Genomic DNA, 25,332 nt, shown 5'->3' with positions numbered 1-25,332 from the left:
CAGTTGCATCCAACTCTTTGTGACCCCATGAGCCAGGCCTCCCTGTCCATCACCAACTGCCTGAGTTTACTCAAACTCATGTCCATTGAGTCGGTAATGCCATCCAGCCATCTCATCTTCTGTCGTCCCCTTCTCCTCCCACCTTCAATCTTTCCCAGCATTAGGGTCTTTTCAAATGAGTCAGTTCTTGGCATCAGGTGGCCAAAGGATTGGAGTTTCAGCTTCAACATCAGTCCTTCCAATGAATATTCAGGACTGATTTCCTTTAGAATGGACTGGTTGGATCTCCTTGCTGTTCAAGGGACTGTCAAGAGTCTTCTCCAACACGACAGTTCAAAAGCATCAATTCTTCGGCACTCAGCTTTCTTTATAGTCCAACTCTCACATCCATACATGACTACTGGAAAAACCATAGCTTTGAATAGACGGGCCTTCGTTGGTAAAGTAATGTCTCTGCTTTTGAATATGTTGTCTAGGTTGGTCATAACTTTTCTTCCAAGGAGTAAGCGTCTTTTAATTTCATGGCTGCAGTCACCATCTGTGACTGGGATGTCACTGCATCACAACTTACATTCTGTATATATTTACTCTGGGACTCCACAAAAATCTCTGTGGAGTGATAAGGAATAGTTGAATCTCTCTTAAGCAATATGCAGTTATATTAACAGTGAAAGCCAATAAATACAAATAGGAAAGGAAGCAAGCCCACCCCATGGAGGAAGATAATGAGATAATGCTGCTACAGTATTTCCTGGTAGCTAGCTGAACAAAATGCATGGAATGTCAGGGTTTTAAATGCTCTTCCAGTTTAACCAGATACCTGGTTCTATTGAATTTTTTACTCTCACTGGCCTCAGCAGGTACATAGAAGGGAAAGTAGAAATGAGGGGTGAAAAAGAGAAACTTTTCCATGGATGATAAGTAAAATTAAGGAAGGCATTAAATTTATCTTTGTTTTATCATTTTTAATCAATTTTGTAAGCAAGTGACTTCAATGCCCAGAAGGAAGTGTGAGTAAAGGTGTATCACTATTCAACAAATCATTCACATTACTCTTTGTAATCTTTCTTTTGGATACTTAACATCTTGTAATGACTATAATTTTGCAGGCACTTCCCATAAGCTATATATGCATTATTGATGAAGTTCTATGACTGGAAACTTCCATCACTGCAGTGACTGTTGGAAAGCATAGGTTCATTCAAACTAATAATGTGTATGAGTTTGTCACAGTTTTAATATATGCATTCTTCTTGCAGATGGTTGAAAAAGAAGGTTATCTTCAAAAAGCTAAAATTGCAGATGGAGGAAAGAAACTAAGGTAATAAACTTTTTTTTTAATTCACTTTTATATAACTATGCTAGTTCTCTATCTCCTCAATTTGTGTCACTGTTGTTGTTTATAAAGGTAGACCCTATGGTGCAGGACTAGAATATTCCTCTCTGTTATCACTAAGGTCAACATTATTTTTAATGTAACTATAGTTTTCCAACAAAGCACTACATTTTATTTTATTGCACAGAATATGAATGAAGTGCTTCATGACCCCCTAAAACTTGAAATTAAAAAAATATGCAAAGAAATAAAAAAGTGGGTCTTGATTTCTGTGATTAACAGATTAAAGGATGAGGGACCCATTTTGCAGTATAAAAAATCTCCTATAATACATTGAGAGCATAATTTTTTGAAGGATGGAGGATTTGAGATACATTTGTTGCTCAATAAAAATCATTTGAGAAAGAAATGAGAGAAAAATAATATCATCTGTTAGATAAAAAGTTGGACGTTGCTGCACTTGGAGATGAGAGTGACACAGAGTAGGTTGAGAGAAATTAGACAATGCAGGAAGAATTTCCTTAGGCGACAGGAAGAAAAACTTTAATAATAAAAAATGGGGTTGATAAGAGAGTAGTCAAAGATGCTACATATTTTTTTTTAATGTATGGGCTATTTAGAAGTAAACATCTCTATTTTAGACTGTCCCCTATTTCTCATGTAAGTCTTATTATATACTTAGTTTTGTGCTAGGTTAAATGCAAACTGCAAAGGTATGTAGGAAGTACTCACAGGGGGAGACAAAGCATTTATTCACGACTATATAATTAACAATTAAAATCATAAAGGATAAATGTACTAATTAGCTACACAATGGGACACTTATTAATTGTATAATATAGTTTATTACTGGGATGGAACTCTGGCCAACACTAGAAAATGAAGTATGTTATTGTTTGCCTGCTATAATGGAGTAAGTATATATTTATTCAAAATAAGTAAAATTGGAGAAAACTATCATCCATAATTCCACTATTTAAAATAACTCTTTCAGTTTTAAAGAACAAATTCTATTTTCCACCCATATTGTGTTTCTAAAAACTCTTTTAAAGAAGAGCATTTAAAATATTGTGCTTTATTCTGGGGTAAACAGGGCCTTCAACCTTCTCCTAGACTACTTTTCTGCAGTATCTCTGCAGCCAGCCTCCCTTGAAGGGTCAAGGAGGGAGATACACAGGAGACAAGATCAAATGCAGTACTGTTTTCAAAGACTCATCTAGTTCAGGCTCCAGTGGAGAACCTGACTTAATGTGTTGAGTTCTGAAAGGGCAGTAGGGATTCTTTGACTAACCCAACCTAGTGCCAACTTTCCCCTGGACTTCAATCCCAGGTATATTAGCCCGTGGAAGGAGTGTGGAGGGTGCAGCGATAAGCCTCCCCAGGATAAACCAAAGCCCTTTCTTACCTTACCAGTGATGCGGACATCACAGCCAAAGAAGGATAGAAAAGGGCTTGTCAAAGTTACCACTTCAGCCTTTCCCTGAGGCTTGATAGGAAGGAGGAGGTGATAGCTTTGGTAGGTCTTAGACCCCAGCCTCATGCAAGGAAGACGAGGCGATCCTAATAGGGATCCCAAGCAAATTTTGTACAGTGTCCTTGCCCATAAGCCCTCCATGATCCGTTCTTGTAAAATGTTTTCCTTGAAGGTGGTGTCAAGAAAAATTAAAGGAGCAGAACCAGGCCTTTTCCCTCACTAGCTTGCATGAACAACACATTTTTAGGTAGCTTCAATCAGTGTGTGTACCATTTTGTATTTGTCTTGTTTGTTTGTTTAACCAGTTTACATGCCATTTATGTGTTCTAGTTTACATTCATATGAACATTAGTTTGTACTATGTTTCATTGTTATTTCAATCATCTTACATGGAATTATGCATTCTTTCAGCTTTTTTTCATTTAAAATTATATAAATTTTAGTTTTCCTTTCTTTTTGTTTTTAAGCTCAGGTGCACAAATTGAGTTGATTATCCTCTTCAGTGTGTGGCCTTGTGTTATCATCTTTCTGGGCAAGACTCCTAGCTGTGTATACTTTCTTCTCAGTCTCCATTCCTCACTTCAGTCCTCTGTAGAATGTGTGCTCCTCAAATCCAGTCTCCATATATTTATTTGGCTATATGTGTGGCATACTAGAAAACAGCATGTAAGTGAACATGCTCTAAATTGCAGAAGTCTTGCAGGTTATAGGGTCCTCCCTGGTGGCGCAGCAGTAGAGAATCTGCCTGCAATGCAGGAGATGCAGGAGACACGGGAGACATGGGTTCAATCCCTGGGTCAGGAAGTTCTGCTGGAGGAGGAAATGACAACCCACTAACTATATTCTTGCCTGAAAAAACCCCATGGACAGAGGAGCCTCGCGTGCTACAGTCCATGAGGTCACAAAGAATCAGACACGACTGAGAGAATGAGTGCTTTGGGCTATAAGCTTCATTCTGTTTTGTACTACTTTCATTCAACATTAGTCAATATTAGGGTTAGCTATCTACAGCTGTATACTTAAAACAAGCTAATTTCTTCCAGCTTCTACCCATTTTGCCATTGTGTGCACACATCAAATTTTACTGACAGTCTTCCAGGAGTGGATACTTAAATTGTCCCTAATCCTTCCATCCCAAACAACATTGCAATAAATGACACATGTATGTCTCCTTACAAATATATTAGGTAGATATACTCCTAAGTGTTTTATTCTTTTTGTTGCAATGGTGAATGGTATTGTTTCCTTAATTTCTCTTTCTGTTTTCTCATTGTTAGTGTATAGGAATGCAAGGGATTTCTGTGTGTTAATTCTATATCCTGCAACGTTACTGTATTCATTGATAAGCTGTAGTAATTTTCTGGTAGACTTTGGGACTCTGTGGGAGAAGGCGAGGGTGGGATGTTCTGAGAGAATAGCATTGAAACAAGTATACTATCAAGGGTGAAACAGATCACCAGCCCAGGTTGGATGCATGAGACAAGTGCTCGGGGCCGGTGCACTGGGAAGACCCAGAGGGATGGGGTGGGGAGGGAAGCGGGAGGGGGGATCGGGATGGGGAACACATGTAAATCCATGGCTGATTCATGTCAATGTATGGCAAAAACCACTACAATATTGTAAAGTAATTAGCCTTCAACTAATAAAAATACATGAAAAAATAAATAAATAAATAAACAGCAAAAAACAAAACAAAACAAATATATTAGGAATTCTCTCTGAGGCATAAACCCAGATGGCTCAGTGGTAAAGAATCTGCCTGCCAATGCAGCAGACATGAGATCAATCCCTGGGTTAAAAAGAACCCTTGGAGAAGGAAATGGCAATCTACTCCAGTATTCTTGCCTGAAAAATCCCACGGACAGAGGAGCCTGGTGGGCTATAGTCCATTGGGTCACAAAAGAGTTAGACGTGAGTTAGTGACTAAACAACACAAAAGGACTGCTTGATGGTAAAGACACATACAGTTATAAATCCATTGAGTGCTGCTGCCAGACTTTCTCCAGAATGAATACATCAGTTCATATTCTCTTCACAATGCAGAGATCACCCCTCACCACACTCTCATCGGTATACAGCTTTAAAAAATTTCGGTTTTGCAAGTTGATATCTATAGAACATCGTGTTGCTTTTATTAATATTTTTATTTCTCTGGTTGGTGTTTCAGTTAAGTATCTCGCTTTTCTTTTCTTTTCTTGTGACAATTTCTAATATGCACCAGGTAGTATATACCTTGGTCAACTTTTATGTTAAAAATATAAAGACTTTATAGATTGAAAATTGTAGATATAGTCAACATGTTTAATAACATATGATATCCTACAATGTTGATGGTACTATAAAGCACCAAGCCATTTCTACATTCCTCTTTTATTACATTTTTAAGTTGATTGAAGTTTATCCTAAAATAGTTATAATTGCAGTAAACCTACTATTGCTTGCTTTTACATTTTCTTAACAGAAATTCTAAGCCTAGATGTCTTGATTAAATCACAAGACCGTATTTGTTTTAATGACTGTTATGTATAGCCCTACCGCTTGCCCAAGGAGTCTGTATGTTTTTGTAACTAACAACAGAATGACCAATTTAATCATAGCTGAAAAGTTGTGTAGTTTTTATCCCACTGATAATTTAGTAACTGTTCAGTAGCATACCATAGTTGCTATAATTTGTATTTCTTATGTAAAATTTCTTGCCATGGCCTTGTCCCCACTTATCAAGGAACTTTATATCTTTTTATAAATTTTAATGTGTTATAACAATAATAACAGATGCTTATTCTGTGGAGTACTTGGATAATTGCTTTCCCAGTAACACTGAAATGATACTCTAAAACAGGCTTTGTTACTGCTATCAATTTTACAAATGGAGAAACTTGGTCACTTGTACCAACCTCTCCTTCTTCCAATCTTACTCTATGTATAGTTGGTATCAGAGTTTAGCTGTGTCCTCTGTATGAAGTAGGTTAGATTTTTCCCTCTTGCTAGAAGATGTTTGAGGCCAGGAAGCAAAAACTGTCCTTTTATTTCATACCATCAGCTGTACCAAGGGTTTCAACTGTCACCTAACAAATACTATTGTATTAATCTCTATAAATTTTACAGGCTTCCCTAGTGGCTTAGTGGTAAAGAACCCACCTGTCAATGCAGGAGACATAAGTTCCATCCCGGGGTCAGGAAGATCCCGTGGAGAAGGAAATGGCAACCCACTCCAGTATTCTCGCTTGGAGAATTCCATGGACGGAGAAGCCTGATGGGCCACAGTCCATGGGGTTGCAGAGGAGTCAGACACGACTTAGTGATTAAACAACAAGAAGAATAAATTTTCTACTCATAAATCCATGACAGATCATCCACATCATGTTTTGTGTTCTTATTTTCTTCCTTCCCCTCTTCCTGTTCCTTTTCTTTAACGTCCTTCCCTTTTTCATGTATTTTTTTCTTTCTTTTAAAGAAAAGTTTGACCTATCTCTGAAGACAGCAAGCGTTGGTGGAAAGTAGAACGCCTTGGCTATATCTTACATCTATAAAGGGCCATGAATTTAGCTTTATTTTGAAATGAAGTTCTAGAAGTTTCCCCAGACAGACAGGATTGAAAGCCAAAGACATTCAGCATTCAACTGTAGAATTTTCTTTGTGAACATTGAAAGTGTGTTTTTCTGATAAAGTTTAGAAATTCCTGCATTTTGTTACATCTGTTCCCAAAAGAGAAGTAGCTCATGTCTCTCTGAAGTTCTCGGAGACCTTAGCGAAGAGTTGCTTTCAATTCTTTAATTTATAAAAGGCCCCTGACAGCATGTATGCTTTCTGTCCCCTTATCTCTCCTACTACACCTTTCATTTTAAGCCTGCCCCTTCGTCATCTCATTTGTGGCGTGTACATCTTATCACATGTGGCTTTCCACTCTACTCTGCTCTTCAGAGGGAGTGGAAAGAAGTACCTGAGGATGAAAGGATGCACAGAGATGTATTTGGAAAAAAATAAAAGTAGATTATTGTTATGTCTACCAGTGTTCATTTTTATCCCAGAGCCCCAGAGCTATTAAACCTTTGTTTTTGGGTTTTTTTTTTTTTCTTTTTAAACAATTGTTTCTAAGAATAGACTTTCTGTGGAACATGGTACTAAAGTACCCCCCTAATGTAAACATTATTATTATTTTAGCCTTTTCTGCTCAAGATCCTAATGAATTCTTCCAGGTTGCATTTGTCTTTCTCTCTTTTTTACGTTCAGTACTAAGGACTAGGGGGAAAGTTTGGAGAGTATGGAATAGAGAAGTTATTTTGTAAAAGGTTCCTTTAGTTTCATGATTTCCAACACATATGCTATTATAATTTCCAACTTCTAGTAACCCTGTGAAAATAGAAAGCTTTTACATTTCTTGCAGTAGTGACAGGGATGTATATATTTATACACCAGTGTCTCTTTGATTTTTTTATTTTTAAAGTAGAGGCAAACTACAAAAAGCTTAGGATATGAGACAAGAAATGTGTTCCTTGCATACCAGTTTGAGAACTAGTCAGAATATTTAGCAGTGTCCAAGTGACTGTTCAGTAAATCAGTCAAGGACACTGGAGTAAATCAGTTTCACCCCCCACCAGGGGTGCAGAATCAACTCAAATCCAGTGTAACCAAATCAGATGACAGAGGCAAGCAACAGCAAAGAGAGTTTGAAATTTACAAAGTAACCTCACATCTATTTTCCTTTGATTTTCTGGTTTGCCATCATGTCATTACCAAAGGAGGCACTGGAGAGGTGAGTGTAATATATAAAACTTAAGTGTTAGGGTAGATGAATCGGTTCAACATGAGCCCAAGCTAACAGATTCTAACAATGATAACAAATATTTTAAGGGCCATTTTCCATCAAGTGTTCTTCAGATGAGCAGTTACAAAGTTGCTCTTATTATGTGCTGCCATCCGGTGTCCATTTCATAGAATGCAAAGAATTTTTGGTCAAGCTGATGTTTGTGTTTAGTTTCTTTGGTTTGGGGTTTTTTGTTTGTTTGGTTTTGGTTTTACTTTCTACTTTGACAAGTCAGGATTCATTTTAAGAATGTTCTCTAAAGTGTCACTTGGAGAAGATGTCCCACCAATTGCATTAACTGCTTGTCCTTATTAGAAGTTAATTCTTCCTCCTTCTTAATTACATTAAGGATCCTCACCGCCACCCCCTCCCCCATCCTAAATGTGATATCTTGTGACAAAACTTTAAAATAAATACCTGCATTTATTGTCTCAGGATATATTTCCTGTGCTGAATCACTAGTATTAATGTCAATCCCTTACCTAATTGCTATCTGTAAATTTATGTGGAGACTCTCACCTATTCCTAGGACATCTGACTTACTGAAGTTGGACATTTCCTGACCTATGTGTCTTACTTAACACACAAGTCGATCCAACATCTAGGTTTTTATCTCTCTGTGTGGAAAAAGAAAAAAAAAGAATGCCCTCAAATTTAAGACGATGAAATGTTGATGCATTAATTGGCTCCCATCAATGGATGACATTACTTGCTGGCCATCTTGGGAAAGTAGGGCTGAAAAGGCTCCCAATTCAGCATTGAAGAACAGCCCAGATCAGCCTAAGAAGTAGCCTTGCTCCAAGGAGAAAGATGTTCAAGGACCTCTTCGGCAATAGTAGGGAGTCTTCCTCTCTCAGAGCTATCATGAGGCTCTCCACAAGCGCAGTATGACTGAGGGAGAGTTATGTGCCATCTGCTCTAGAGATGGTTGATGCAGCAGAATGAGTGTGGCCTTCAAGGTTCAGAAGACTTGGCCTGAATCCCATATTTATGACTTTTAGGCCCTTGGATAGGATGTAACCTCACAACACCTCAGTTCTCTTATCTGTAGTGTGCGGATTATCACCCACCTCCCAATGCTATTTGGATAATTTATTTGTTCCCATGTTTACCCGTCTCCAATGAGTTAGAGGTAAATGCCTTGAGGTCTCTGCTGTTTGCCTTTATATATGCAGTCTTTGGAATTGTATCTGTCCTGTGATAGATGCTCAGTAGATACTTGTGACTGGCATGGGGATTAAATTACTTGACTTATACAAAGTATCAGGTGCCATACCTAGCACAGGGTGAGAACTGATGCATGCCTACCAGCTTATCTTATTGACACACATCTGAGAAGTCAGGAAGCCCTCTAGAGAAAGCTCAGGTCATGCCACTAGAATTGTAAATTAGAAAAGATGTATTAAACCAGGAACATTAGATAGTTTTAAAATGATTCTATGAAAGACTTGTCAAAACACTTGGCAATTAAGTAATAAATAAGGGAAATGCAAGAAGTGGGTGCTTTGTAGCCCTTTTGTCACTGGTGTTGTTCAGTCATTAAGTTGTCTCTGACTCTAGATGTGTGATGCTCCTGAAATTTGAGAACCTATATATTCTTTTACTCAAAAACATTTGAGAACTTTCCTAGTGGTCCAGTGTTTAAGACTGAGCTTCCACAGTGGAGGGCGTGGATGCAGTTCCTGGTCAGGGAAGTTCCACATGCCCTGTGGTACGGACCCCCCAAAACCACCAAATATAAAAACATAACAAGAAGAAGAAAAAAAAAAAAAAACTTTGATGAGCACTCATAAGCACTCACCATATGTCAGATATGGGCTTCCCTGGTGACTCAGTGGTAAAGAATCTGCCTGCAATGCAGGAGACACAGGTTTGATCCCTGGGCCAGGAAGATCCCCTGGAGAAGGAAATGGAAATCCACTTGAGTATCCTTTCAAGGAAATCCCATGGACAGAAGAGCCTGGCAGGCTACAGTCCATGAAGTCACAAAAAAAGTCAGACGTGACTGGATGATAGCATAACAACAAGAAACACAACCCACAGATACTGTGCCCAGGAGTGGAAAAGCTCTAGGAGGTCAGGTATGGTGTTCCCTTCTTTGAGGGTGCTAGGAAAGTAGAGAGACTTTTCTTCCCATTCTGAAAAATCACTTCTTCCTCAAAAGGTCTATTTAAAGGTCCTGTGTAAGTAAGCCCTCTAAACTTGAAGGAGCTACTCACTTCCTGAGTTGAATCTCAATATACTGAAAAGCCGTCACCCATAAGGATTTGATGGCATGTAGAAAGCGTTAGAATTTCAAGTCAAGGCAAAACCTTGCCAGTTGATCCAATTCACAGTCCTTCCAGAGCTGACAGTGCCATCTAAATGCTCATTGTGTTAGAGTAACTGGTGAGAAGCTTTTCTGCTGCTATCCTGAGAATTACAGGTGACACAGAGGGCCAAACACATCAAATGGGGAATAGACTTGAAAGATATTGTAAAGAAAATAGCTAAGTCTTTATTCAGAAGATAAAGGTCCTGACCTATGTCATAAGGTAAAAAAAAGGATACTCCCAGTAGGTGAATTCTCAGTCACTCCTACACGAGAGGCTTTTGAAACACTTTCTGGTTTTAGACTCCCTACTGAGCACGTGTGAGTCTGCTCATCACAAACCAGAATAACTCCCTAGCAGGAAAGAGACAGAGGTGGTGTCATAGAAGCACACCCCTGCTTCTGGCTTCTTCTGAGCAGTTGAAAGGCTCATCATTAGCTCCTTTTGGTATATGCTAAGTTGCTTCAGCGTGTCAGACTCTTTGCGACCCTATGGACTGCAGCCCGGGCTCCTCTGTCCGTGGGATTCTCCAGGCAAGGATACTAGAGTGGGTTGCCGTGCCCTCCTCCAGGGGATCTTTCAGACCCCAGGATCAAACACATGTCTCCTGCGTCTTCTGCATTGCAGGTGGATTCTTTAAAGCTGAGCTACAGGGGGCGGGGTGGGAGGGGGGCAGTCCGTGAATCCTTTAAATCAGTTCAATTCCCAAGAGGAAAAAAAGCACTTGAGAGTAGTGGGCGTTTGACCAATCCTTCTAATTATCATTAGATAAAATAGTAAATAAGGCAGTCCAGATGACTTGTACCTTGTCATAGGCTCTGCTAGCTTCTATAGCTTGAGATTTAGGACCAAAACTATGGTGAAAGCTGACATGGATAATCTCCTTAACCAAGAAAATAGTACAGTCATACATTGGAAGTATGGCTGGTTTGGATCCAGGACACCTCCATAAAGAGAATAAAGCACCAAAGAGAGTCATATGATACTTTTGGTGTCCCAGCACTTATAAATTTATGTTTATACTCCACTGTAGTCTATTAATAATGTAACAGCATTATGTCTAAAAATCAATGTATATATCTTAATTCAAAAATACTGTATTGCTAAAACATGATGATCATCATCTGAGTCTTGATATGACTCACAAAAAAGTGAGTCATAATATTTTTTTGCTGGTGGAGGGTTTTGCCTCCGTGTTGATGGCTGCTGACTAATCAGGGTGGTGGTTGCTAAAGGTTGGGGTTGCTGCAGCAATTTATTAAAGTAAGAAAATAATGAAGTTTACCGTATCAATGGACTTTTCCTTTCATAAGCAACTTCTCTGTAGCGTGCAGTGCTGTTAAAGCATTTTACTCACAGTAGAACTTCTTTCAAATTGGATTCAGTCCTTTCAGACTCTGACACTGGTTTATCAACTACACTTATGTAATATCCTGAATCCTTTTTTGTCATTTAAACAATCTTCACAGAAACTTACCAGAAATAGATGCCATCTCATGAAACCACTTTCTTTACTCATCCGTAAGAAGCAGTTTTTCATCCCTTAAAGTTTTTCATGGAATTGTAACAATTCAGTTGCATCTTCAGGCCCCACCTGTAATTCTAGTTCTCTGGCTAATTCCACCCTATCTGCACTCACTCCTCTGCTGAAATCTTGGAACCCTTCAAAGTCATTCATGAGGGTTGGAATCAACTTCTTCAAAGTCCTGTTAATGTTCTGACCTCTTTCCCTGAATCAGGAATGTTCTTCATGGTATGAAGAATATTGAATATTTTCCAGAAGGTCTTCAGTTTACTTTGCCCAGATCCATCAGAGGAATCATGACCTATGGCAGCTATAGCATTACAAAATGTATTTCTTAAATAATAAGACTGCCTGGTTCATGGGCTGCAGAATGGATGCTGTGTTAGCAGGCATAAAAATATAAATCTCATAGTGTGTCTTCATCAGTGCTCTGGAGTAACCAAGTACATTGTCAATGAATAATAATATTTTGAAAGGTATCTTTTTTTCTGAGCAGTAGGTCTCAACACTAGACTTAAAATATTCAGTAAACCATATTGTCAAGAGATGTGCTATCACCCATGATTTGTCATCCTATCTGTAGCATAAATCTTAAGGATCCTAAGATTTTCAGAATGGTAAATGAACTTTGGCATCAACTTAAAATTACCAGCTGCATTATCCCCTAACAAGAGAGTTAGTCTGTGCTTTAAGGTTTTTGAAGTCAGTTATCAACTTCTCTTCTCTAGCTGCAGATGTCCTGGATGGCATCTTCTTCCAACAGAAGACTGTTTTGTCTACATGGAAAATCTGTTGTTTAGTGTAGCCACCCTCATTGATGTTCTTAGCTAAGTCATCTGGACCACTTACTGCAGCTTCTGTATCAGCACTTGCTTCTTCACCTCGTGTGTTTATGTTTCAGAGAAAGCGTCTTGCCTTAAACCCCATGAGTCAACCTTTTCTGGCTTCATACTTTTCTTCTGCCACTTCCTCACCTCTCACAGCTTTCACTGAATTGAAGAGAGTTAGGGCTTTGCTCTGGATTAGGCTTTGGCTTACGGGAGTGTTGTGTCTGAACTGATTTCTGTCCAGGCCACTAAAACTTTCCCTATTATCAGCAATAAGACTGTTTTGCTTGTCTATCATTCATGTGTTCACTGGATTAGCACTTTTGATTTCCTTTAACAACTTTGACTTCACTTGGCTAACTTTGGCACAAGAGGCGTAGTACTCAGCCTGTCTCAGTTGATGACTTGCCTGCCTCAGTAAACTTAATCATGATTAGCTTCTGATTTAAAGTGAGAGAGATGTGACTCTTCCATTCACTTGAACACTTTGAGGCCATTATAGAGTTACTCATTGGCCTAATTTCAATATTGACATGTCTCAGGGCATAGGGAGGCCTGAGGAGAAGGAGAAAGTTGGGGAAAGACTAGTTGGTAGAGCATTCAGGACACACACAACCATGATTAAGTAGGCTGTCTTATATGGGCATAGTTCATGGCACCCAAAAACAGTTACAATAATGACATCAAGAACACCGATTACAGATCATCATAACAAACACAATAATGCAAAAGTTTGAAATATTGTGAGAATTGCCAATATGTGACTGAGCCATGAAGTGAACAAATGTTATTGGACTCCTGTCTTACTTGAAGCCAGGCTGCCATGAAACTTCATTCTGTAAAAAATGCTATATCTGCTAAGCACAGTAAAATGAAGCACGCCTATACTCCTTAATCTAAAAAACACAATATAAATTAGTAAAGAGATTATAGGCTTCAGAATCAGAGAAACTGGGTTTGTCTCTAAATGTGTGGCCTTAAGTAAGTTACCTAAACACTCTGAATCTTATTTTCTATACAAGGAAGTGGATATAACATCTTCATCATCTTTTTGAGAAGCTAAATCTCCACTAGACAATCAAATTTATACTACTCAAAATAATTTATTCTAATTCTTATTTTAAAAGAGATCGTGAAAAACTGAATTGAAATTGGGGCATCTGAAATGTTGAAAACCAGCATTCTATTCTTCCTTTTGAAATAATATTGTCTTAAACAAATTGGAAAAGTCCCTTGTTTTCATAGATATTATTTGTAGTTTATAAGTTCAAAAAGAAATTGCACTGTATGTAAAGTGCCAGAGCAATTTATATTACCAAAGTTACAACACGTACAATTCTTACCCTCTTCAGCCTGTTCATCAGATTCACCTAAGAGAGAATTCTTTACAGCAGCTCAAAGTTCTGAGAACCATGAGATAATCGAATTTCATGCAACTTCATTTCTAACCAATTCCAGTTCCAAGTTTAAGGAAGGAAAAAATGCCAACACGTTCTATAAACGATCAACATCTGAAACAGATCAAATCAGAACCGTTTATCCAGGACTTGCTATAGATAGGAAGCAAATAAGGTATAGAATATCTCCTGCCAGCAGATTAAAAATATAGTAGGAAATATAACAGGCAGGTTAAATAAAGATTCTGTCATGTCTGAGGATATTCCATTCTTGCTGGTTACATATGGTCAAAGTAAGTGGTGGAGATAACAAAGATGCAAAGATGCCCAGTCTAGATCAGCAGTCCTGCCAATGCTTACTCTATCTTGGGTCATCTGATAATATGACCTCTGTCAGAAGAAGGCTACAGGTGCTTCAGTTCATCTTGCTGCTGGTGGTACCTAAAAGGAGAATGGGAACTAAGGCAAAAGAAGAAAAAGGTCTATGTGTTTTTATCCCGCCCCCCCATCTTTATTGTCATTTGATTGAAAAAGTGACTATTTGAAGACAAGTGGGTCCAACAACACAGAGTTCGTATTTGCATGTTGAAAAATACACACTATGTGTGTTTTGTTTCTGGTTTTCCTTTTTTTTTTCTTTTTAATACAATGCTGTATAAGTAGGAAAGCTTCAGGCATATAAGAGCCACCTAGTCTTGTAAATATTAACTTTACTGAATCAAAACTGTTCTTTCAATCAAACCCCTAGAGTCTATGAGGAAAGTGGAACTAAATTATACAAAGATCTTAAATGGTCATTTAAAACATATTTAAACATATTTTTGTGTATTTTATATTGCCCAGAATAGTGTTTTAATAACTTTTTTTTTTAAAAATCACTTTTGTAAAATGAATTCAGCTATTCAAAAATGAGTGTTAAACCAAAGCAAATATCAGCAACATGATGTAATAGAAACTTAATGTATATTAATCTCCTTAATGTTTTACCCTCTAAACTAAGGGTATTCTTCATGACACAAACTTATACAGATCTAGTTACTTAAGTAACAATGCAATGCAAAGGGCAATCAAAGTTGGGGTTTCACTTTCTGATTTAACTATTGTTTATCCAATGTTTTTTATACCCCCATGCCTAAATTTAATCATTAACTCAACAAATATATATTTGTCTCCTACTCTGTCCAATTCACTATTGCTTGTCACTGAGGGTATCTTTATAAATATGAAGTATTTTCTGTTGGTTTGGGGATTTTTATTTAATGGGGGAAAGACAGAAGTGAAATTTACAAAATATTATTCTCAATATATCTTAAGTGCTGTGTGAGGAAGTCACGGATGACATATTTAAAAACTTAATGTTTGAACTTCTGATGAATGGGAATTAATAATCAGAAGGGGCTGGGATGGGTGAGGACAGTCATAGGTAAATAGTGCAGTATGGTATTTTGAACTATATGTTATATTATGGTCAACATTGAAAACTTCTCTTATCAGGATTCTTCTACAGAATAGGGTTAATTAGTTCCTTATATGAATCCATAATATGCAATTTGCATAACCTGTCGCTCTTTTTTTGATATTTTACATGCAGACTTAAGAAATGGTGCACGTCATTCTTGTGCAGAGAGCCTTAATTTATGAGATGATTTGTAGGATCAGTTTAAAGTCATAGTAATAAGCTTGTTCAATTGAAAGATACATACATTTAAAAATATTTTTAAAAAACATTTTGCCAGATTCACTCCTGAAAAGATGTTTGCACTCCCACCAAAATTGTATGGGAGAATCCATTTCTCCACACTCTCAGTAAGTAGCCCTTGGTATCATTCCTTATAATTCTAGCCAGTTTGATTGGCAAAAAGGAAAAAAAAATTTTTTTGACTCCTTTTATTTTCATCTTTGCTTTCTGTTGAGTTTCAACATTGAAAAATATTGTGAACTAGACAGTGAGAAATTAGCTAGTTGGTTTTCAAGACTCCGATGTATGCTAAACCAATGAAGAGATGTAACAACGAAGGAGTGCATCCCCGACATCCTGGAGTGCAAAGTCAAGTGGGCCTTAGGAAGCATCACAACGAACAGAGCTAGTGAAAGTAATGAAATTCCAGATGAGCCATTTCAAATCCTAAAAGATGATGCTGTAAAAGTGCTATACTCAGTATGCCAGCAAATTTGGAAAACTCAGCAGGGGCCACAGGACTGAAAAAGGTCAGTTTTCATTTCAATGCCAAAGAGTGTTCAAACTACTGCACAGTTGCACTCATCTCACACACTAGCAAAGTAATGCTCAAAATTCTCCAAGTCAGGCTTCAATAGTATGTGAACTGAGAACTTCCAGATGGTCAAGCCGGATTTAGAAAAGGTAGAGGAAGCAGAGATAAAATTGCCAGCATCCATTGTATCATAGAAAAAAGCAAGAGAATTCCGGAAAAAACATCTATTTCTACTTCATTGACTACTCTAAAGCCTTTGACTGTGTGGATCAAAACTGTGGAAAATATTTCAAGAGATGGGAATACCAGACCACCTTACCTGCCTCCTGAGAAATCTGTATGCAGGTTAAGAAGCAATAGCTAGAAGCGGACTTGGAACAACAGACTGTTTCCAAATTGGGAAAGGAGTATGTCAAGACTGTACATTGCCACCCTGCTTATTTAACTTATATGCAGATTACATCATGTGAAATGCCAGACTAGATGAAGCACAAGCTGGAATCAAGATTGCTGGGAGAAATATCAGTAGCCTCAGATATGCAGATGACACCACCTTTATGGTCAAAAGCAAAGAGGAACTAAAGAGCTTCTTGATGAAAATGAAAGAGGAGAGTGAAAAAGCTGGTTTAAAACAACATTCAGCAAAAACCACCACAATATTGTAAAGTAATTAACCTCCAATAAAAATTAAAAAAGAAAAAAAAGAAAAAACCCTTGACATTCAAAAAAGGAAGATCATGGCATCCAGTCTCATCTCTTCATGGCAAATGAATGGGGAAACAATGGAAGCAGTGACATATGTTATTTTCTTCAGTTCCAAAATCACTGCAGATGGTGACTGCAGCCATGAAATTAAAACATGTTTGCTCCTTGGAAGGAAAGCTATGACAAACTAGACAGCACATTAAAAAGCAGAGACATTACTTTAGTGACAAAGGTCCATATAGTCAAAGCTATGGTTTTTCCAGCAGTCTTGTATGGGTGTGAGAGTTGGACCATAAAGATATCTAAGCACCAAAAAATTGATGCTTTTGAACTGTGGTGTTGGAGAAGAATCTTGAGAGTCCTTTGGACTTCAAGGAGATCAAACCAGTCAATCCTAAAAGAAATCAGTCCTGATTAGAAGAACTAATGCTGAAGCTGAAACTCCAATACTTTGGCCACCTGATGAGAAGAACTGACTCATTGGAAAAGACCTTGATGCTGGAAAAAGATTGAAGGCAGGAGGAGAAGGGGATGACAGAGGATGGGATGTTTGAATGCCATCAGTGACTCAATGGACATGAGTTTGAGCAATATCTGGGAGTTGGTGATGGACAGGGAAACCTGGCGTGCTGAAGTCCATGGGGTTGCAAAGAGTCAGACATGACTGAGTGACTGAACTGTACTGAACTGAACAATGAAGGACAATGTTCTGATTTCTATTTTTAGTTTTCTGTTTTTTGTTTGCAGCAGAAACAGCTTTTTATGGAGTGGGGGACATGGATACATGAAGTTGGATTTTTAATAGCTGAAAAAGATTTGAGGAGGATCTACAAATGAAACTTTTACTGTAAATGCCAGGATCTAAAAACTACAGAATTTTTTATTATTATACATATTCCATACCACCTATAGATTTTAATAAAGAAAAAGACTTTTAGGAATTCTAGTTAAAAAAGAGATAGTCTCTACTTATTCCAAATGTTGCTTATGCAATACTTGTGTTAATTTCTTTAAGTAATAATGCTTTTTATTTGCTTTTTTCTCTCCTAAGGAAAAACTGGTCTACTTCCTGGATTGTTCTTTCTAGTCGGAAAATTGAATTTTACAAGGAGTCCAAGCAGCAGGCACTGTCTAACGTGGTGAGTAGTTCTCTGTGTTTACTATTATCATCTTCATAGAAATATTGTTGAATTGAAAGTTTGGTTTCAACAGAAATCGCACTAAAGCCTCCAAGCAAGCAACATCTGAAAGGAGATGGAAGAAATGACTCAATAAACTTTTAATCAGATGAAGGGAAAATAGAACTTAGTGTCTGTTTTATTAAGTGGTGCATTTGGAGAATAATCACAAAATGAGATGAATAGTGAGCAGCTATCTAGTAATGGGAAGGTAACACTTTAAATTAAGGTGCCATTTATAAATGCTTTATTCTTATTTATGAAATGATCACTAAATGCAGCTACTTGCTCAAATAATGTATTATAAAGCATGTTATAAAATGCATTAGTAATAAATGCTTAACGGATGAGACTATGGGAAGCTGTTTTAAAGAATATTGTAAGACGTAAATCGTATTAAACCATGTATGTGCATCTTTAATACATGAATTTAAGTTGCTATCTAGCATGCTATAAAGTGCTTCACACATTAATAAATAATAATAAGCTGTTTATAAATGGCACCTTAATATAGAGTGTTACCAATGAGGAAACATTCTAAGTTAACAAAGTGATTTTTTATCTTAGTCTAACTGTGACTTCTCTACATCCAGCTAACCTTTCTGAATAGTTCTGTGACTCCATCTAATGGCACTAATACAATTTCTGTATCCTGTAGTTATTACAAAGTGAAATTTGTAGGGCTTCTTGATTTGTACCTGGAGGAAGGCCTCACAAATGCCCACTGAGATTTGACAGTGATCGTAAGTAGGAGCAATTCTGAGCTAGTTACTGGGGCAATTCAAGCTCAAAACCTCACTGCCCGAACACCAGAGCTGCCACACGATGTCGGAGACAGTGGGCAAGCAGCATATCTGACAGCCTCCTGATTAAGAAGGACTCCGGGCAGAAACCAACCTGCCATACCCCATCGGCCTGATGGGCAGCCGGGAAAGGGGTCTCCTGGCAGGAATTAACCACAATGAGCTAATTTGTATTTGGCAGGTAATAAAACGATGGAAAGTTCTTTGCTTTCCAGCCACTAGTGGTGTTTGCTATGTAATCCTCTTTAAATAGGAAATAGAAAATCATTTGCTAGGAGATTTTTTTTTTAAAGGAGAAGATTTTAGTAAGAACAAAAGGTAGCATTTGGCTTGCTCCTGATAATTGCAATAGCCTTTATCCCTAAGTAGCTTGCTGATTTTTGGAGTCTCAGTACAGTCCAATCTGTAAACTAATTATGAATAAATTAAAAATATATCTCAGTCCTTTGTATTTTTAATTTAAACTGCCTCGGATATTTGTTTTAGGGTTTTGTTTTTATTTTTTATTTTTTTGGCTACAGTAATGTTGAGATAATCTTTTTTTAAGAAAAATAAAGTACCCCTAAGGCCCAGGCACAAAACAACTTCCATCCACCCACGGGTCCTTTGTCTTCCCTTTGAATGAGTTCTGAGGGGAAAGTCAGGAAGGAATGAAAGTAGCTTGCCTTTCTGAGTTTGGCTGCTGAGAAGATGATCTTTGTCCTGCTGGGTGGGAAGAATTCCATTGGAGCAGATTTGATGTGAATGTGCTGGGGTAATGGGAGAGATTAGATTTCAAATTAAAGCTTTTGGTTTGCTTTTATTTTATTATTTTAATCTCCTCATACCAGGAGATATAATTATCAGCTGCTTAATTTTGTACAGATGGAAGAGAACTCCCCCTTCCATAATAGGCAAACCTTGCAAGTCACCTCACTCATTGCATGCCTCCAGATCAAGCTTCAGAATTGTTGTAAATTGAAAATAGATTTTACCTTCAGAGAAAATGTGTTAACCTTTTTTTTTTTAGAGGGGTAGTCCCTATTTATTACATACAGTCCCATTTTCAGTGCTCTTACAATTTCTCTCACTGGTTTCAAAGCAAATTCAGGTCAGTAACTAACTACGTTTTGTGGTAATGGGGGAAAGAATCACAGATTCCTGTTTGTACTGCATGAATTGCCTTGTTAGTCAACTTCTTGGATACATTTCTAACCAAGCATTAAAAGCTTGGTGGGATAGCCCACATTTACCAATACCAGTCTCAGAGAAATGATATGATGATTGCCAAGCCTTGATTAAAGATACTGTGGTTTTATTTTGAAAGAGATTTATGCTCAAGTTTCTGAATTTCTCTTGTGCCCCCTTACACGTGTTCTGGCATTATTGTTCATTGTACTTTTGGGGAAAAATCTACCTTTTTCTGCAAAGGGTGCATCGGAACGGCTTAAGTGAGTGCAGAATGTGTTTAGAAGAGTAAATGGTATTTTAATCTGTATAGGAATGATCTTCAAATGCTAATGCACTGGTGAGACAAACCAGCAAAATGGCTAGGAGAAGGGTTTTGAAGTTCAACCACAGAGGACTCTTCTAGTTTTGCCACTTAGGAACTGAAAAGAGTTATTCAATTTCTTTGAGTTTCAGAATCCTCGTCTGTAAAGTGGGGATAGTAATATTTGCCAAGATAATTAGTAAGGAGTAAAATTAGTTTATAAAAATATACACAATAATCTTAAAATAATTATTATATTCCAATATACTCTATTAAATATACTATATTCTGTAGTAAATAATATGAAGTATAATGTATTAAGTTGATGTAAAAGTAATTGCAATTTTGGACCTTGAATTTTAAATCAGTATAGCTAGGCTCAGACACATCTTTGTTAATCAAAATAGGAACCATTACAATCAACACACTTTTTGCCGATGAGAAATAAGTCTGTGTATTCCTGTAGTGTAAAATCTGTGCTTCAGGCTTCGGTGAACTCTTGAAAAGCATATTCTACATCCTGCTGGTTGTGGAAGCATTTTCCCTGCAAAAAGTCAAGATGCTTGAAGAAGTGGTAGTTGGTTGGTGAGAGGTTAGGTGAATATTGTGGATGAGGCAAAACTTCCTGGCCCAATTCGTTCAACTTTTGAAGCATTCGTTGTGCTACATGTGGTCATGGAAAAGAATTAGGCCCTTTCTGTTGACCAATGCTGGCTACAGGCACGGCAGTTTTCAATGCATCTCATCAACTTGCTGAGCGTATTTCTCAGATGTAATGGTTTCCCCCAGATTCAGAAAGCTGTAATGGATCAGACAAGCAACAGACCACCAAACAGTAACCATGACATTTTTTAGTATAAGTTTGACTTTGGGGAAGCAGTTTGGAGCTTCTTCTCAGTCCAGCCACTGACTTGGGTCATTGCCGGTTGTCATATACAATCCACTTTTCACTGCATGTCACAATCCAGTCGCGAAATGATCACTGTTGTTGCACAGAATAAGAGAAGACAACACGTCAAAACACGATTTTCTTGATTTCAGTCAGCTTATGGGGCACCCACTTATTAAGCTTTTTCACTTTTCCAATTTGCTTCAAATGCTGACTGACCATAGAATGGCTGACGTTGAGTTCTTCAGCAACTGCTTGTGTAGTTTTAAGAAGATCAGCTTGATACTGCTCCCAACTGGTCATTGTCAGCTTCCAATGGCTGGCCACTCCACTCATCTTCCAAGGCTCTCATATCCTTTGCAAAACTTCTCAAACCACTGCTGCACTGCACATTCATCAGCAGTTCCTGGGCCAAATGCGCTGTTGATGTTGCAAGTTGTCTCTGCTGCTTTATAATCCATTTTGAACTCCAATAAGAAAATCACTCAAATTTGCTTTTTGTCCATCCTTTCCATAGTTTAAAATAAATATAAAGTAAACAGCAAGTACTAAGTTATTTGCAGAAAGAACATCAAGCGAGAAATGTGCATTCAGATGATGTATAATATAACCACACTTATTTAAGTATGTATTCCAATATCAAATGGCAAATTTCAACAATGCAAAAACTGAAATTATGTTTACACTAACCTAATAATTATAGCTTATCATTATATTAGTTTTGCACTTGAATTGATTCACATATGCAGAGAAGAAAAAGTATATTAATTCAAGGAATGCCAACATGTATAGTCTCCAAAAAAAGAAATATGTATCCATAGGCAGCATAAAATATTGTTTATAAAGCCATTTCTCCATCTGGGGTTATAGATGTAACATCCTGGTGTCCATATATACTTTCCATATATATCTTCCTCCATTGCCTCTTACACTTTCTGCTTTCACGTTTAATACAGCATGTCACAGACTGTGGTGCCTGATCCCACATTGCATGTGTGACTATATTTTTTTCTCACTGAAATTCTTTCATTTTATAACCGTGTCCCATTTTTATCAAAAGCAGTCTCTCCCCTGAAGAGAGATACACAATCACTTTGCTGGTGTGTGTAAATCTGAGTTTCATAGGCACTGGGTCCTCAGTGACTTATTCAGGGAGGACTCATCTATTCTCTTTTTCTTTTTCAATAAGGTCATTAATGAGTAGGATGGCTTTTGAATCAATAATGAGTGGACTGAAGTTCATGTCTATATAAATTTTTGTCTCAAACTGATGAACCTTTAATAAAGCTGCAATTTCACTGAGAAAAAAAAAAAAATGGGTACATTACCACCTACTACTGCTGTCACTGTCTAACATGAAGGACATCAAATAATACCCTAATCCCAAATCTAGATCAGATAAAACCTCAGAAAGAAAGATAGTCTTCACCAAGAGAGGAAATTGTGTTTTTCTTAAGGTCTATATATACTGTCTTTGTTTTGTTCACTTGTTTGGTCCAGACTGGTTGACCCTCTTGTGAAAAGGAGCATTGGAAAACCAGTGGTGTCCTTAGATCTGGGTTTTCTGGATTTATAAAGGAAAGGACAGTGGTCATATTCTATATTCTGACTTGTAACTCACTTTAAAATTTTAAAATATTGTCATTGGAAAATAATGCAGAATCTATTTTCAGTAAAATATATTAAAAAAATTTGTATATTTTAAGTTTTTAATCAAACTTCTGCATAATCACCACCCAGGTCAAGATATAGACCCTGCAAGCCCTCTAGACCCTGCAAGCCCTGCCAATTGTCTGTATGTCATCATAGCTTATTCCCTTGTCACAGACTTAGATGGCATCTTAGTCATTATTTTTTCACCCTTTATTATTTTCCCACCTATACCTATAGCTCCTAAAAATATAGTTTACTTCATCTTGTTTTGAATTTATAAAATGGAATCACTGCATGCATTTATTTTGTTTCTTGCTTCTTTCTCTAAATATGCCTTGCTTTATTTTTTCTTTTTTTTTTTTGTTTTAATCATTTCATATTTTTCTCTATTGATTTGGGAGTGATACATTTTGTGTTCTATTAATGACTTGCCTGAAATTATAACTTATTAAAGACTAAAGCTATTCAAATATTTTTTAAATTCACTAGTCTCCTTCCCAATTTATATGCTATTTCTGTCTGTATTTTAATTCTTTCTTTTCTGTTTTAACACCACTAGACATTATTTATCCTGTTTTATAGAATCAATACTGATTTATATTTGCTCAATATTTGCCACATCCCATGTTATTTATTTTTTCCTGTATCTTAGATCTTCCTTCTAGGATTACTTTCCTTCTGGTTGATGTATATTCTAAGAAATTCCTGTAGTAAGGGTCTTGTGGTAACAATCTGTCTGAACGTCTGCTTGTTTCAAATCTCTCTATTTCTCCCTCATTTTGGAAATATATATTCTCTCTGGATATAGAATTTTGAGTTGGCAGTAATTTTCTTTCAATACATCTAAAATAGCTTTCCACTGTTTTCTGTCATCCATTATTGTGATCAAGAAGTTACCTGTTAATCTAACCACTGTTCTTTGGTTGCTCATAATATTTCCACAGTTTCACAATGATACATTCAAATGTCAATTTCTTTTTATTTCCCTTACTGGATTGTTAGGCCCCATGAAATTGATTATAGCTCTAATTGATGTAGTTTATTAATAGAAAATCCCAAGATATTATCTTTTCAAATGAAACTTCTTTTACATTTTCACTTGTTTTCTTCTAAGCCCCTGGTTAAACCTATGTTTTCTCAATCTAGCCTCCACATGCTTTATATTCTTCTTTCTTTCTGTTTCTCTGAGTTGCATTCCAAATAACTTCTCTTGATTTATTTTTTCATTCCTTAATTCAGTCTCCCTTGTGATAATCATTGTTTTCCTTAGTTATTGTAATTTTAATTTCTAGAAGTTTATATTTTTAATTTACTATGCCATTTGTTACAGTTATTCACCCACACACATTTTAAAAACTCTCTTTTATTTTGTGAAAACTAGAAGGCATTTTTTTTTTCAATATTCTGTGTCTTGTGATTCTAACATCTGAAATCTATGTCAATTTCTGTTGGTTCTCACTCATGTTGCTATGTTTCCCTGTGTGTCTGCTTACCTTTGACTTTGTGCTAGTCATTGTTATTAAAATAACATGAGAAGTTCTCCAAGGTCTGGAATAAATGTGTCCTACTCCAGAGTGTTTTGCATTTTCCTCAGATTATCTGTGGGCATGTCCAGTGATTGATTAGATCAATGTAACACTTTAAAATTCTCAAGTTACGTGTCCATAAAAGGAGGACTACAGTTATCAGGGACAGAAGTATTCACTCCTTCTTCTCTTACATTGCTCTTCTACAAAGTCAGTCTTCTTTATAATCCCTTGGGATTGGAGAAAAGGTACAAGTTTAATATTGGTTCGCCTTTATCTTTTTATAATGCCCTCAGACAAGGTACAGTTGTGTTGATTTGATATTATGCTTTTCTCTCTGGGTTCAGATTCTCACCTCTAAAAAATACTTTCCTTGGAAGTTCCCACTATCTTTTCAGCTTTTCAATTTTAAAGGTAATTTTAAAAAGAAGTATTTTATCCAGCACTTTTCATTGTTTCCAGTGGGAGAGTTGATCCAAATAGCATAGTTTCTCATTACAGTCTACCTCACTTTCATTTAAATATGCATTTGGTTAATCAAGTTTGTGCTATTTATATAAGCCTTGGTGGGAAAAGACTTCATAAGAATATGTATTGAAATCCTACAATGAACAGCTTGCTCGTTAGGGCTACATATAAGGCATAGAGATATAATCAAGATAGTCTTTGCTTTATAGCATCTCTGCCAAAAAAATAGGATGAGATGAAACAAGAAACATAGGAGACTTTTTTTTTTTTTTTAACATTTAAAGGAAGGAGAGCTCACATCTGTGAAAGATTTGAATTAGGCCTTGAAGGATGGTTATAATTTCAGTATGAGGAGATTTGTGGGCAGGGAAAATTCCAGCGGAGTAAAAAAAATATGAACAATGGTATGAAACTGAAAATGGGCAAGGTCTGTGTGCTAAAAAGAGAAATGAATTTTTTTAGTTCGGTTGGAAGACAGGATAAAAGAAAATGATTGAGAAGACTGCCATGGATTGAGATTTGCTACCAGGGGCAACTCTTTAATAAGGTGTGTCTGTATTCTCCAAACATTTTCACCCTAGAATAATCTCTCATAGCTCTTCTTTTAACAAATATATACTGAACAGCAATATGACCCAGGTGTTACTTGTTTTAAAATGACCGGTACTGTCATAAGGAAGAGGCAGGAGGAGAATTAATTCTTCTAACTTCAATTCATTTAGTCCAAGAGCAAAACCTTTTGCTTCAAAAG

At 36.9% G+C, this 25,332-nt stretch overlaps 1 protein-coding gene across 2 annotated transcripts in view; it reads left to right on the top strand.

Moving 5' to 3' along the window:
- ARHGAP15 (Rho GTPase activating protein 15) overlaps positions 1–25,332 on the top strand; it is a 677,227-nt gene that overhangs the window by 104,722 nt on the left and 547,173 nt on the right. For both annotated transcript variants that reach the window (XM_043894414.1, XM_043894415.1), the window contains exons 4-5: positions 1,260–1,321; positions 17,645–17,732. In XM_043894414.1, coding sequence (XP_043750349.1) covers positions 1,260–1,321; positions 17,645–17,732 — 150 coding nt within the window. The remainder of the gene's footprint in view (positions 1–1,259; positions 1,322–17,644; positions 17,733–25,332) is intronic.

This window comes from Cervus elaphus, chromosome 33 (genome assembly GCF_910594005.1).
Source record: "Cervus elaphus chromosome 33, mCerEla1.1, whole genome shotgun sequence".
Lineage (NCBI taxonomy): Eukaryota > Metazoa > Chordata > Mammalia > Artiodactyla > Cervidae > Cervus > Cervus elaphus.
The sequence above is the reverse complement of the archived record's forward strand: the minus strand, read 5'-3'. Positions and strand labels throughout refer to the sequence as shown.